This window comes from Portunus trituberculatus, chromosome 19 (assembly GCF_017591435.1).
Source record: "Portunus trituberculatus isolate SZX2019 chromosome 19, ASM1759143v1, whole genome shotgun sequence".
Classification (NCBI taxonomy): Eukaryota; Metazoa; Arthropoda; class Malacostraca; order Decapoda; family Portunidae; genus Portunus; species Portunus trituberculatus.
The window spans coordinates 19,622,095-19,638,468 of NC_059273.1; the positions used below are offsets into that span (position 1 = coordinate 19,622,095).

Consider the following 16,374-nt stretch of genomic DNA (forward strand, 5'->3'; position numbering starts at 1 on the left):
AGAGTGGCTTCACAAGCCAGAGGACCGGGGTTCGATTCCCCGGCCGGGTGGAGATATTTGGGTGTGTCTCCTTTCACGTGTAGCCCCTGTTCACCTAGCAGTGAGTAGGTACGGGATGTAAATCGAGGAGTTGTGACCTTGTTGTCCCGGTGTGTGGTGTGTGCCTGGTCTCAGGCCTATCCGAAGATCGGAAATAATGAGCTCTGAGCTCGCTCCGTAGGGTAACGTCTGGCTGTCTCGTCAGAGACTGCAGCAGATCAAACAGTGACACACACACACACACACACACACACACACACACACACACACACACACACACACACTCTCTCTCTCTCTCTCTCTCTCTCTCTCTCTCTCTCTCTCTCTCTCTCTCTCTCTCTCTCTCTCTCTCTCTCTCATGCTAGACGGTTTCATTTTAAGATCACAATGATGCAGAGTCCTACTGTGGACATAATAATATAGGGTCATACTCGTAATTGGCATGCTGTGGTCAATAAATGTCTCTTTCAATCTGTTATTCACCACGTTCGTCTGATGGTCACCCAACCAGTCCTATGGAAAGAGTTCAGAACTCATACTGTAGCTGTGTGCAGGTTCTCTAGAAATGAATCATAAGGTTGTTTATTTCTACTGATCACAGCCATCGTCGTAGAGTAGAGGAAAAAAACAGTGTTTTCCTCTAATAAGGCTTGTCGCCCACCAGATCGGATCGGAAACGCCGCGGAAGCTTACGAAGCCTCGGATCGGACACGACACGACGTTCAGTACGCCCACCAGCTCAGACGACATCGGATCGGAAACGACGCGGGTGCTATGTTTGTCTCTCAGTCTGTCCAGCTACACGTTGAAAGTTTCTATATACTACTTAGCAAGTAAAAAAAAAAAAAAAAAAAGACAAACAGAACATTTTCATATTGAATTTAAACGAATTATTACATTTATGGAAAAAAAAAAAACTACTGTCACTACAGACGGCCCCACAAGCGTAGAATTATCGTACAAAGCGTACGATAGTGAGGCAGGGTATCGTACATCGTATTTGAAGCAAAATTGTCGTACAAACACGATAATTATCGTACGAATGGCAGCCCTGCATCACAACCTCTCCAAACACCGTTCTGCGCATGCGCAGTCTCTCGAACGCATCAGAACTATCAGAAAAATATTCTTTCCAAGATATCCGCGTCGTTTCCGTTCTGATCCGATGCGTCGTTTCGTTTCCGATCCGATCAGGTGGGCGTTAGCACGTTCAAATGTATGGTTTAGATTTTTTTTCCGATGCTTCGTGTCCGTTCCGAAGTGTCGTTTCCGATTTGGTGGGCGACAAGCCTAACAGGTTTATTGATGAAAGCTTGACCGTTACAAAGAGATGTGGACAAAGTTCTCATTCAATTTGTAAAATAATAACATTACCCACTGGTATGAAATACTTTCAGAATATTACACAAGTTATAAAATGCTCATACAGTCAACTTGGCACTGACATTTGGTATAAACTACAAAAATAAGATATTTATCTTATTCACCCCTTCCATCATGTAACCATCGTGACGTCTAATTCTTTGAAATCTTTTAGGGAAGCTGCAATTCCTGTGGGCCTTTTTTTGTAATATTTTGTTGCCCTTGGCAGCTCTCCCTCTTGCATAAAAAAAAAAAAAAAGTGACGCCTGGAAGCTACAATGTCGGGAACCACACTCATAAACAAGCGCGCATCGACATGATTTCTCATAAAGCATTAAATACTAACGCTTAAGTGTTTTACATGTGTTTTCGTGCACATTAAAAAATATTAAACATTTCTCTCCTAGCAGAATAATAACGTGATATGTGTAAACCCAACGTACAGTAATACACACTGACTGATTTTCGGGTAGGACATAAGACCACACCACACACACCGGGACAGCGAGGCCACAACCCCTCGAGTTACATCATATCCCTATTTACTGCTGGGTGAACAGGGGCTACTCATTAAGAGGCTCGCCCATTTGCCTCGCAGCACCCGGGACTCAACCTGTGTGTGTGTGTTCGCTCATGCGTGTGCTAATTTACAGCACCATTGTGGCACGCCGGTGTTAAGGAGGAAGCGAATACATGGAACACGTCACGCATTCTTTTTCAATTTTGTTTCTTTTGTTAGCCATCTTTGCAATGACATCGTGTCCAATTCAGTTCCAGAACACGCTGTATTCTGCCTTTTTTTTTTTTTTAACGCCAGATGAACAGACTCACGACGTGACCTTAATTTGTTACATTACTAAATTCAATTTTTCATTTAGGACACATTGATGCCTAATGCCTATCTTTGTGTAGTTTTAGACACTGAGCAATACTAGTGTGGCCTGTCTGAGTTTCCGGTCTTGTTTTCCAGAGTTGCGGTCACAGCTGAATGAACAGTTGCGGGCGCTCGATGGCCGCGTGGACACACAGACGGCCTTGGTGGGGGAGCTGCAGGATTGGTTCCGGCGTCGTGCAGAGCTCCACCAGGATTATTCCTTCAAGCTGGACAAACTGGCCAAGTCCCTCCAGGCGAGGCACAAGGAACAGAAGTACAAGTAAGTGCCATGCTTTCTTACTGAACACTTGCCACTTAGTTCTATCCATCTTGTATAATGAAAACAATTTATAATTAGGGTCTACCAATATGGATTTTTTGTGACCAATGCCAATTCTGATATTTGAGGATAAAAGTTCAGAAAACCGATATATCGACCAATTAAATTTTTACATTTTTCGACATAAATAAATAAATAAATACCTTTTTTTTTTTTTTTTTTTTTTTTTTTTTTTTTTTTTTTAATGGCTTAAGTATAGTTCAACCACTTGTTACCAAGATACAAATTGAAGAAATAGAATAATGCCTCAGTACCAGAGTTATTATTTTAATAGTGAAAATATAAACTTTGATAATGGTGTCAATTGGTGAACTTTTGGCAGATTACCAATTATTTCCTAAAAGCTTTAGCCAGCCAATTAAATCGGCTGCCTGATAAATCAGTCTGGTCCTATTTATAATTTCTTCCAATCAACGATTTTCTGATGTGGGTCATGTGTTTGTGGCGATACATGGAGTGAAATTGGTGTTTTACATAATTTCATTTGCTAATGAATAGTTTTCTCATTATGACTCTTCAACATATGCCTACCTTTCATCCCTGTTTGATCTTGGGGGACCTATGGGAAATTGGGTTTTGGGATGAGAGAACATTAAGTTAAGGTTATGATTTTGGGTTTAGCTAGTAATCGTTGATCATTGGCAATGCTGCTTATCAATAATACAACAATGCTCATTGCAGCCACTGCCACCACCATCAAAAATATAATATAGATTTTTAGAGGTTTTTTTTATTTCATTTTGTTAATTTCCATTCTCTTGTGCAATGCACATTACTTGATTTAATGCTTCTTCACCAAAAACCTAATTACCCACAGGTCCCCAGGATCATTGTGGATGAGATGTAGGCATTAGTTGGAAAGAGTCATAACCTGAAAACTATCCATTAATGATAGAAATTATTTAAACATCAATTCATTACATGTCTCACCAGAAAAAACAAAAAACTAAAAACAAGGCAGATCAGAAAATTGTTGGTTAGATGAAACTATAAATTAACCCAAAATTGACTTGAAAAACAAAATTTGATAAGGTTTCCATAATGAGTATCTCTCTCTCTCTCTCTCTCTCTCTCTCTCTCTCTCTCTCTCTCTCTCTCTCTCTCTCTCTCTCTCTCTCAGGTGGGGATTGTTTATTGAGGATCTAAAAAACAAAATCAGATAAATATATTCAATTTGATTTATTCATTCATCTAGCATTTAATTTAATTTATTTTTCGCTTGTGGCTATTGTGGAAATATTTATGGATGAAATAACATATTTCTTCATTATTACACATATATTATTAACTCATAAATGTTAAAAGTAGTAGTGTATCAATTGTGTTATTTGTATCCTAATCATGGAAAGAACTAACATTAATGTATTTTGAAATACATTAATTTGAAATACAAATATCTATTTCTTAATTTATAGGTGTTCAGATTATGCAATTTTGATATAACATGAAGAAAAAATCTTTTTTTTTTTCGTATATGCTAATTACTGTATTTGATGGCTCATAAGATGCACCTTTCCCAAACAAAAAAGTTAAAAAGAGATAAATTAATAAAAAAAAAAAAAAAAAACATAAGCCTCAGGAAATGAGCCTACATCCTATGAGGCTAAGGTTCAGCATCAAGGCAGTGGTTGGTGGTAAATCTATGACAACAGGGTCTCTAGAATTGATCCCCCCTCCATCTTTGCACATGTAAACAAAGTGATGATTGGTACTACACCACAAAACAACCCTTTTTTTTTCTCCGAGGTAACTATGTAATAGGTCATACTTATCGGTAATTCACATAGAATGACACCAGTCAGGAAGAATTTGCCTAAGTGACCATGCACCATGCATTCCATGTACTAAAACAAACGTGGTCGGTTATGCACCGAACCCAGTAACATGGGTAAGCTTCACTACGTTCTTTACTGTGATGCTGTTGCTCTTGAAGTAAGACATGAATAGAAAAAAATATATTTTCTCATTTTTGTTTTGTTTTGGAAATGTAATGAATATTTCAGATAAAATACATTTTAGAATATAAGGTTGGTAAATATGCTTTCACACTTCCTTTAGTTTTGAAAATATTCTAAAATACTACATTGGAATTATATGTAGAATGATAAAAAAAAAAAAATTATGATTATTACCTGTGTAGTTTCACAGCCACTCCCGGTGCCATATGCTAGGTACATGTTTACATTTCACAACAGGTTTGGTATGTAGGCTACTACCAAATATTTTAAAAAGTTTTTAAATGCAAATTATTGGGATCTAATAATGATATAAATGCATGTGAGAGTCTTCAGATGTTGGATGAAATCCTCCACTTCATATTCAGAGCTTAAATCTTTTCATTTGTCTTTTTTTCATTACAATATTTACTGGAACCGGGTGCATCTTATGAGCCATCAGATGTGGTATTTAGAATAACACAATGTCAAGATGCTTTGCTTTTATGCCAAATCTTGAAAATGAGGAGATTCTGCGAGAAGTTTGTTTGGATTCCATATTGTCATCACAGATGATTGTAGCACAGAGGTGCTTCACCTTCAGGACAGCTAGTGATGCATGATAAATATTTTCAGGAAGGTCAGTGTGTGCCGTCTTGCTGTCAGTTATATGCTGTTATTATAGCAATGACGATCCATTGTTTATTCCAGCTGAAAGGTGCACAAAAATAATTCATATATGATACATGCTGCAGGGACTGCAGGGTGCATGCCCAGTCACTCTTTCAGATGCAGCCTTTCCAGGAATGGATTAATTTATTTTACATTGATTCATATGGGGAAAATGGTTTTGGTTTATATATATATATATATATATATATATATATATATATATATATATATATATATATATATATATATATACACACACACACACACACACGAGAAAATACAGTTTCCTGCATCGTAGCATTGATAAGTGGAATAAACTGAGCAGTGATGTCGTTGACGCGGTGTGTGTCAATCAGATGAAAGAGAGATATGACAGGAATGGACAAGGAGACAGGTCACAGAGAGCTTAGCTCGGGCCCTGTAATACACAAATAGGTAAATACACACACACACACACACACACACACACACGGCCCGGTAGCTCAGTACACGGCCCGGTAGCTCAGTGGTTAGAGCGCTGGCTTCACAAGCCAGATGACCAAGGTTCGATTCCCCGGCCGGGTGGAGATATTTGGGTGTGTCTCCTTTCACGTGTAGCCCCTGTTCACCTAGCAGTGAGTAGGTACGGGATGTAAATCGAGGAGTTGTGACCTTGTTGTCCCGGTGTGTGGTGTGTGCCTGGTCTCAGACCTATCCCAAGATCGGAAATAATGAGCTCTGAGCTCGTTCCGTAGGGTAACATCTGGCTGTCTCGTCAGAGACTGCAGCTGATCAAACAGTGAATTACACACACACACACACACACACACACACACACACACACACACACACACACACACACACACACACACACACACACACACACACACACTCATAGAAGGGTGGAAGCATGGAATAGTTTAGACATGGAAGTGGTCAACGCAAGGAATATTCATGATTTTAAGAAAAAGCTGGACATTAATAGATATGGAGACGGGACAACACGAGCATAGCTCTTTTCCCGTATGTTACAATTAGGTAAATACAATTAGGTAAATACACACACACACACACACACACGGCCTGGTAGCTCAGTGGTTAGCGCTGGCTTCACAAGCCAGAAGACCGGGGTTCGATTCCCCGGCCAGGTGGAGATATTTGGGTGTGTCTCCTTTCACGTGTAGCCCCTGTTCACCTAGCAGTGAGTAGGTACGGGATGTAAATCGAGGAGTTGTGACCTTGTTGTCCCGGTGTGTGGTGTGTGCCTGGTCTCAAACCTATCCCAAGATCGGAAATAATGAGCTCTGAGCTCGTTCCGTAGGGTAACATCTGGCTGTCTCGTCAGAGACTGCAGCAGATCAAAACAGTGAAACACACACAAAACAACTGGTAGCTCAGTGGTTAGAGCGCTGGCTTCACAAGCCAGAGGACCGGGGTTCGATTCCCCGGCCGAGTGGAGATATTTGGGTGTGTCTCCTTTCACATGTAGCCCCTGTTCACCTAGCAGTGAGTAGGTACGGGATGTAAATTGAGGAGTTGTGACCTTGTTGTCCTGGTGTGTGGTGTGTGCCTGGTCTCAGGCCTATCCGAAGATCGGAAATAATGAGCTCTGAGCTCGCTCCGTAGGGTAACGTCTGGCTGTCTCGTCAGAGACTGCAGCAGATCAAACAGTGAATCACACACACACACACACACACACACATACTGAGCAGTGATGTCTTTGACGTGGTGTGTGTCAATCAGCTTGGGCCCTGTAATACACAAATAGGTAAATACACACACACAAACATAGACGGGGTTTTATCAAGTAAATTAGAATTAAGAGATTACATAAAGAAAGAAAATCCGGATATTGTATGCCTGGCTGAAACAAAACTAAATGAGGCAATCAAAATAGACTTGGATAATAGGTATAATGTATGGAGAAGAGACAGAGTGGGTAAAGGAGGAGGAGGAGTCATGATAATGTTAAGGAAGGAGATAGTGATAAACCAAGTGGAATGTGGGGAAAGAAAAGCAGAAGTATTGTATGTTAAGATGCATATTAATAAAAAAAGAGTTAACAATCACTGGAACATATGTGCCAACAAAAACAAATTCATGGACCAATCAAGAATATAAAGACATGATAGATGGCATAATAAGGAGTCTAATGAGAATCGTTAAAGAAAGAAGAAAAGTGATAGTAGGAGATTTCAACTGTAAAGAAGTGGACTGGGAAAATTATAAAAGTGGTATGGGGGAAGAAGCCTGGGAGAAAGATTCTTGAACCTAATGATAGACAATATGATGGACCAGAGAGTAAAGGAATGCACAAGATTCAGAGGAAACGACGAGCCGGCGAGATTGGACCTAGTTTTTACAAGGGGTATACAAATGAATGATGATATAAGATATAAGTGCCCATTGGGAAAGAGTGACCATGTAATATTAGAAATGGATATAGAAGAGGGAAAGGAAGATAGAGACGATTCATACAAAGGAGACCGATTAAATTACAGAAAGGCTGATATTGAGAATCTCAAGAACTATTTTAAAAACATAAACTGGGAGGAGATGGAAAACTCAGAGACGATGCAAGAGAAGTATAACTTATTTTTGGAAATATACAAAACAGGAGTCAGAGAATATGTCCTAAAATATAGACCTAAAGAAGAAGGAAAGAAAGATTGGTTTAATGCAAGGTGTGCTAGGGCAAAGGAGAAAAGAGATGGAGCATGGAAAAGGTGGAGGAGAAATAGAAATCCAGCAAATAAGGAAAACTTCAAGGCAGCAAGAAATGAATATGTTAAGGTGAGGAAGGAAGAGGAAAAGAACTTTGAAAAGGACATTGTCAAAAATGTAAGGAGCAACCAAAATTGTTCTATAGATTCATAAATGGAAAAATTAGGCAAAAGAAACAATAGAAAGGTTAAAAGGAGAGAACGGGATGGTGGAAGACCCAAAAGTATGGCAGAACTATTAAATAATAAATTCCAGGAGGTCTTTACTAAGGAATCCAAATTTGAAAGGCCACAGGGTAATAGAGAGAGTCTATATGAAAGAGATTAAAGTAACCAAGCTTGAAATAAAAGAGTTAATGAAGGAACTGGATGAAGAGAAGGCAATGGGACCTGATGAAGTCTCAGGCAGAATACTGAAAGAATGTAGGGAAGAACTAGCAAGTCCTATATACAACATCATAAAATGCTCAATAGAAAATGGAACAGTACCAGTAGAATGGAAAAGAGCTGAGGTGGTTCCCATATATAAGAGCAGAAGGAAGGAAGAACCTTTAAATTACAGACCGGTATCACTAACTAGTGTAATATGCAAGATGTGTGAAAGAATAATAAAGAAACAATGGATCGAGTTCCTTGAAGACAACAAATTAATATCAAATAGCCAATTTGGTTTTAGAAAAAGACCGTCATGTGTAACTAATTTATTGAGTTTCTATTCTAGAATAGTTGATAGAGTACAAGAGAGAGAGGGATGGGTTGACTGTATTTATTTGGATTTAAAAAGGGCGTTTGACAAAGTGCCACATACAAGATTACTATGGAAGTTAGAGTAGAAGGGTGGCTTAAAATGAAGCACATTGAGATGGATAGAAAATTATTTGAGGGGGAGAGAAATAAGGACGGTAGTTAAAGATATGAAGTCCAAGTAGAGAGCAGTAGAAAGCGAAGTGCCACAGGGGTCAGTATTGGCACCAATACTTTTCCTCATTTATATTGATGACATGCCAGAAGGAGTGAACAGCTACATAAATATGTTTGTAGATGATACAAAACTGTGCAGAGTTATAAAGCAAAAAGAGGATTGTGAAATACTGCAAGAAGACCTAAATAAGATCTGGGAATGAAGTAAAAAGTGGGAAATGGAATTCAATGTGAACAAAAGCCATGTCATGGAAATGGGAAAGAGTGAAAGACGACCTGTGGGAATCTATAAGATGGGAGATGGAGTAGAACTGGAGAAAGTAAAAAAAGGAAAAGGACTTAGGAGTGACGATGGAAGAAAACAATCAACCAGTAAGCCATATTGGTAGAATTTTTAGAGAAACCTATAATTTGCTAAGGAATATTGGAGTAGCATTTCACTACATGGACAAAGAAATGATGAAGAAATTGATAAGTACTATAATAAGACCCAGATTGGAATATGCAGGAGTAGTGTGGACCCCTCATAAAAGAAACACATAAGGAAGTTGGAGAGACTACAAAAAATGGCTACAAGAATGGTTCCAGAATTTGAATGGGATGACATATGAGGAGAGACTAAAGGCTTTGGATCTACCAACCCTGGAACAAAGAAGGGAGAGAGGAGATCTGATACAAGTTTATAAATTGATCAACAGAATGGACCAAGTGGATAATGAGAAACTGATCCTGAGAGAAGAATATGACATCCGAAGCACAAGATCGCATAGTAAAAAGCTGAGAAAAGGAAGATGTCTGAGACATTAAAAAATATAGTTTTCCGCAAAGATGTATTGAGACGTGGAACAGTTTAAATTAAGAAGTAGTGTCTGCAACGAGTGTGCATACTTTTAAAGTAAGATTGGATAAGTGTAGATATGGAGACGGGGCCACACGAGCATAAAGCCCAGGCCCTGTAAAACTACAACTAGGTGAATATACACACTGGAACCTCAAAACCTCTAACTGTGTACAGTTTAGTTCAGTAGTCTTGTTCACTTTATGTGATTTTCACATCATGCCATCCCTTCAGGAATGTATCCCTCACATAAATCAAGTATAAGTAACATCTGTAGATTATCAAAATGTTATGCAATTCCAAGTAGTTACAGATGCATGTTATTTTCAGACGTGAACAGCTGCATCTGTTGAGTGTTTACAGCTGCTGGAATTCTTTAGTAAACCAGACGAGGAAAGATGCACGGGATCACGCTGCTATGGCTGATGTCTACCTCAACAACATCATTCCACGGTTCACCCAGATCCAGGATGATGTACAGCGGATATACAAGAGGGTGAGGTGTTGGTGGAGTTTTGTGTGGGAAAAAGGAAACTTTTTACTGTAATCACTTATAGAACTGAGCAGTTCTAGTTACAGCATGATGCACTTGACTAGGAAAAAAAAAAAAAATTGGCAGTGCATTTATGAGTGAGTGTAAGAGCTGTTGAACAAATACTTAAAAACCTATAGGACATCACTCTTCATTCAAGTTGATTTATTGTATTAGAATATACATTGTCTTTGTTTCCAGCTCTTATATTTTTATGAACACATGGTGGATTGTGTGGTTATTGATTTGTTGGTATTGATATTTCTCAGTGTCGGGAAATTGGTTATGAAAGTCACGAGGAACTGCTTAAGGTACTCCATGAGCTCCACACCACCATGCGAACTTATCATACATACCAGACGGAGTTCAAGAATGCTGAGACCAAACTACGTAACTTTGAAGCTCAGAGAAGCAAGTTGGAGCAAGGCATTCCAAAGGAGAAACTGGAAAAGAGCAAGAAATTTAGAGTTATCGAGAAGGAAATTCAGAAGGTAGTTACACTTATAGCTCTATAATTCCTTGATTTTTTGATGGATAGGAAAGGTTGAAAAATCTCTGCAAATGTCAATTAAAACTTAGAGCCTTACTTCTTTGGTGTATTTAGGATTTTTTGTTAAAGCTTTCTTACCATATTCCTTAATGTTTACAGAGAAGTAACAAGTATATGGATGCCAAGCTGAAAGCATTGAAGGCCCGTAATGAATATATTCTCTCAATGGACTCTGCCAATGCTGCCATCCATAAGTACTTTGTGGAAGATCTGTCTGACATTGTTGATGTAAGTTCAGAATGCTAAATGATTATTCTGTAAGATTTCTCTCTAACGGATCAGTGTAGTACTATTACAAAAGATGTATTAGATTTTTAAGATTTTGTATCCCACATAATCAATTGAGATATAAAACATTATGGTAGATATTTTTAGCAACATTGTCATGGAAGCCATTTCATGCAGGTATTCTTTTTTTTCACAGTGTATGGACTTTGGGTTCCACAGCAGCATAGCCCGAGCCCTGAAGACCCATGTGTCTGGGCAGGAGTGTATGCGAAGGAGTCTGCAGGGAGGCATTGATGATATAAATAAAACTATCAGCAACTTAGACTCTCGCTTGGACAAACAAAGATTCCTGGAATTCAACAATGCTGCCTTTATGTTACCCAAGAAGTTTGAGTTTCAAGGACACAAAGGGGATGAGGTGAGAAAGTTTGATGCTGAGGGTTTTTGTGCCAACAACCTGTTGAGGTTTTCCTTAACCTGTGTGAGTGTTAGCTGTGTGGTGGTCACTCAACCCTTCCACTTCTACCACTTCTAAGAATGCCAGATTGTGACCTGGAATGAACTGTTTGATCATGAATGTTTGCTTGTTATATGTCGAAACTCAAATTGCCAAAATTTCTTATCCTTTGTAGCTTTCCTCTTAATACTTCAGTTTGATTGCTTTATCTTGCTTGCTCTCTTTTCTCCTTTAGGCATGTACTATATACATTGCTAACAATTTTTCAGTTCTTCACTGATCCACTAACTGCTTATGAGAACATTTTATGTATTCAAATGTATATGTTTATTAATAGAAATTAGTGGTGTTAAATAACTATTGTTCTCACCTGTGTTATAATCAGTGTTATAATCAATGCTAATATTACTAGAAGGATCATTTCTCTTAAAAATGTAGAATATTTATATAAAGCAGAAAAAAAATCTTGCTAAGGATTTAGAATGCTGCAAAACAGTGTGGCCTAGAATCTCTTAAAAATTTTTTTTTTTAAATTGTATATATTAGAAAAGAAGCAGGGAATCATTTTGCAATGTAGCTTTTGCATATCAAATGAGACTATATGCTCTAAACCTTTACTTTATTATAATATTTAACTTTAAAAAATCTAATTGGAAAGAAAAGTCAATGTTTTAGATGGACATTGTTTTGCTATTGTAGCTTAAACCCTATTTAAATAGGATTTTTTTTCTTAAAAAGTTTTTCACCACTGCTTTGGGCTTTGAAATGGCACCTGCCTCTTTTCACTGCTTACAGAAACATGGGCTTTAATATTTTCACCTTCAGGGAATCAGTATAAGCACACCATTATTTCTACTATAAAAATACCTGAATGTGTTTAATTAGCATGCTTATTCAATGTTACACCAAGGCAATGTTTCACTGATGCTATCTTTCTTTAATTGGCTGTGGCACATATTTTCACATATTTTCTAAATCGCTCTATGGAGAAGTCCTTGGCAGGCACTCACTGTGTAGTGCCAGACTCATGAGGATTCCACCACAACACAGGTGAACCAGGTGGTGGTGAACCGCCATGTCCAGGAGGAGATGGAGAAGCGCTATGCCCATCTTGTCTCCAGACTAACAAGCCTCAAGACAGAGTCAGAGGAGACCTGGAAGACCATTGAAACAGCAGAGAAAACCCTCATGGAGATGATCAACACACGAGATTATGATTGTGCCCATTACTTTGTTGACGAGCCAAGGCCAGACAACAAGCAACCCGAGTCCATAATGATCAAGATGAAAGCAGACCGACAAGAGACTGAGGATTTCTATTTAAGCGTAAGTCTTATCTGTCGTTATTCATTATATTTCTGATATTTGTAGGATTCTGTGGACAAGGATGGGAATGAAAGATACTTGTGATCAATCTCCTCTCCTTTTAAAGCTTGTTAACTTTCAGAAATTCCGTGAATACACCCTTGGAAGCAATCTCATAACTCGCTTACAAGCAAGGTATGAGCTGATGAGAAAGGCACTTGGAGATGAGACACAGGCCTCCTCCTCCCCAACACCGACAAGGTTTGAACACCATGTGACTCTTGTAGTTGTTACTGGAGTAAATTTTAAAATTTAATGTTCTTGGATGTTTAAAATTTGTTCATCATTGCATTGGAATTTATGATGTTTGTAATAATATTTTCAAGAAATATCAAGTCTATTGCAAAATCATTGGTGTTAATTTGTTATTTTGAAAGATGACCTGAAGCAATTCCTTGATATTCTTGGAGTGATGTAAATGAGACAAAGTGATCACTTTGCAAACATTTTGCTTGATCCAATACAGGAATTTGGTGAACAAGCCACGTCGGCGTCGCATTGGACGCAACCCTCTGATGGGGCAACCTAAGCTCTTTGGCGGGTCCCTGGAAGAATATTTGGAGGCTACTAGTCAGGAGATTCCTCTCATCATGAAGTCTTGCATCAGGGTCATCAACCTTTATGGTACTAAGATACTTTCTTTCATTAGTGAATATTAGAGCCTCTTTGGGGAAAAATTATCATGACAAGTCTTTTTTTTTTTTTTTTTTTTTTATCATATTACTGTTGAATTTATTTATTGAAAATGTGATGGAGATTTTTTCCTTGTTATGGAAAGATGTATAGAGAAGATGCTTGTTATATCATTACTTAATACTCTCAGCTTATTGCAAGGAAAAAGTAGTTGGGAAATGTGGGTGAGAGTAAGAAAGAACCTGTATTAGTTGTTTTAGATTATAAAGTTTCACACATCAATGAAACAATCTTGTTTAACTCCTTCAGTACGATGACATGCTTTCATATTCATTCAGGTTACTGTTTGGTGATTTTATACAGCTTCAGAAACTCATGTGGTGATTCGAATATTAATCTTCTGACCCCCATAGACCTTTAATAATCTAAAAATCGCCCAATCATACACAAAACTGATGGTAAAAATACGTTCCAATATTGAAGGGGTTAAGGCTCATAATTGTGCAGCTCCCACAGTTATGAGTATTTTATACTTACATGTAATATCTCCCTGCCAGGCCTGCACCACCAAGGGATATTCAGAGTCTCTGGGTCCCAAGTGGAGATTAACAACTTTAGGGAATCCTTTGAGAGAATGGAAGATCCTCTGGCTGATGTGACTGACGCCTCTGACATCAACAGTGTGGCTGGTGTTTTGAAGCTATACTTGCGGGAGCTGAGAGAGCCGCTCTTCCCAACTGTGTTCTTTGATCAGTTCATGGAAATTGCTCGTAAGTTCTTCCTCTTAATGCTGAAGGAATTCTATGTACATGTATTTGGTTATTCATGGAATGTGAAAGATTTGAACTGTAATTACCAGATATAGCCATCATGGCAAAGAATAGTAAAGTGAAGATTCCAGTCCAGTACATTGGTACCACATGTATGTTTGGGGTCAATGATCATTTTTGAGTGCACATAACTGCTGCCACAAACGATAATGCAGTTGTGAATAAGCTTGAATCAGCTAGTTAAGCTCAATGTTATTAACAGCTCTCAGTTTCACATATATCATGTTATATCTTGGAAAAGGAAGTAGTAGTGAAATAAGTATGTTAAAATCCATCTTTTGTTTCAGCTTTAGAGAAAAAACATGATTTTGTAGTGAAGATGAGAGATGTCGTGACCAGTCTTCCCCGCCCAGTGTTTGTTGTGATGCGTTACCTCTTCGCCTTCCTGAATCAGTAAGTCACTCACAACTCCTGTCAGTGCTGGGATACCCACACCACCTATTTAGATTTTCTCATTATCTCTCTGACTAAAACATCTACTACTGTGTGAATTTTTAGCAAAAGATACAGAAAATTTTTAAATTATGTTCCATTTGTTTGCTGTGTAAGACATTTAACCCCTTCAGTACTGGGGCACAATTTTATCTCGAGATTTGTGCATGATTAGACCATCTTATTGACAATAGGAAGGATAGGTGGAGATCAGAAGATTAATGGCCAGAGTCTTCACTATTTTAATCCATACACAAGTTTCTGTAGCTGTATAAAATCACCAAAGTAGTAAGGAGAGTGAATATGAAAATACATGAAGGTATTGAAGGGGTTAAATACAGAATAGATTGACAGGAGTTAAAAAAAGGATCTTGAATAGTTGATTGCAATGAGTTTTGTGATATTGAAAGACTCATACAAGGTTAGACTTATCTTTCTCTGGGATCATTTATGAGTTATATTATTGAAATTGATCAAGTGATAGGCATGTTGTGGATTGAAGTTTAAGTCCTAGAAATAGATTGAAAATACTATGTGTGTGTGTGTGTGTGTGTGTGTGTGTGTGTGTGTGTGTGTGTGTTTGTTTGTGTTTATCATGCAGTATTTTGTTGATGTGATGAGTTATATCATGTCACACATCCTCTGTAGGTGTCATCAGGTTTTTGTTGTTTATAATTAGTATATTATTTTCCCATATGTTTTTCTTTATGGCAAAACTTGTCTCCCCATCAGCTTGTCAGAGTTCAGTGATGAAAATATGATGGACCCATACAACTTGGCCATCTGCTTTGGTCCCACACTAGTGCCGATCCCTGACGACAAAGACCAGGTATTTACCTAGTTGTATTGTACAGGGTTCGAGGGGGCTCATAGTGTCCTGTCTCCATGTCTTCATTTATCAATTTTTCTTTTAAAGTTATGCACATTATGTGCTGTAACAACTTCATTACTCAGTGCATTCCACTTTTCCACTATTCTATGTGGAAAACTATTTTCCAATATCCTTCACACACTGCCTCATCCTGATCTTCTTTACATGTCCTCTTGTCCCTCTATCTTCTTCTGTCAATAGCACCAGGTCTTCATTGTCTATCTTTTCAATGCCATTGACTATCTTGTACAGTGTGTGTGTGTGTGTGTGTGTGTGTGTGTGTGTGTGTGTGTGTGTGTGTGTGTGTGTGTGTGTATTTACATAGTTGTATTTACCTAGTTGTAGTTTTACAGGGCCTGGGCTTTATGCTCGTGTGGCCCCGTCTCCATATCTACACTTATCCAATCTTACTTTAAAAGTGTGCACATTCGTTGCAGACACTACTTCTTCATCTAAACTGTTCCACGTCTCAATACATCTCTGCGGGAAACTATATTTTTTAATATCTCTCAGACATCTTCCCTTTCTCAGCTTTTTACTATGCGATCTTGTGCTTCGCGTGTCATATTCTTCTCTTAGGATCAGTTTCTCATTATCCACTTGATCCATTCCGTTGATCAATTTATAGACTTGTATCAGGTCTCCTCTCTCCCTTCTTTGTTCCAAGGTTGGTAGATCCATAGCCTTTAGTCTCTCCTCATATGTCATCCCTTCAAGTTCTGGAACCATTCTTGTAGCCATTTTTTGTAGCCTCTCCAATTTCCTTATGTGTTTCTTTTTATGAGGGGTCCACA

General features: G+C 38.3%; 1 protein-coding gene across 17 annotated transcripts in view; it reads left to right on the forward strand.

The window, feature by feature from the left end:
- The window catches only part of LOC123506365 (SLIT-ROBO Rho GTPase-activating protein 1-like), a 273,604-nt gene that overhangs the window by 225,893 nt on the left and 31,337 nt on the right, over positions 1–16,374 (forward strand). For 15 of the 17 annotated variants that reach the window (XM_045258414.1, XM_045258413.1, XM_045258419.1 and 12 more), the window contains 11 exons: positions 2,372–2,555; positions 10,013–10,178; positions 10,484–10,705; positions 10,864–10,992; positions 11,189–11,410; positions 12,473–12,775; positions 12,897–13,015; positions 13,281–13,438; positions 14,005–14,217; positions 14,565–14,670; positions 15,442–15,538. In XM_045258414.1, the coding sequence (XP_045114349.1) occupies positions 2,372–2,555; positions 10,013–10,178; positions 10,484–10,705; positions 10,864–10,992; positions 11,189–11,410; positions 12,473–12,775; positions 12,897–13,015; positions 13,281–13,438; positions 14,005–14,217; positions 14,565–14,670; positions 15,442–15,538 (1,919 nt within the window). The remainder of the gene's footprint in view (positions 1–2,371; positions 2,556–10,012; positions 10,179–10,483; positions 10,706–10,863; positions 10,993–11,188; positions 11,411–12,472; positions 12,776–12,896; positions 13,016–13,280; positions 13,439–14,004; positions 14,218–14,564; positions 14,671–15,441; positions 15,539–16,374) is intronic. The other 2 variants (XM_045258415.1, XM_045258417.1) reach the window with 1 other exon arrangement.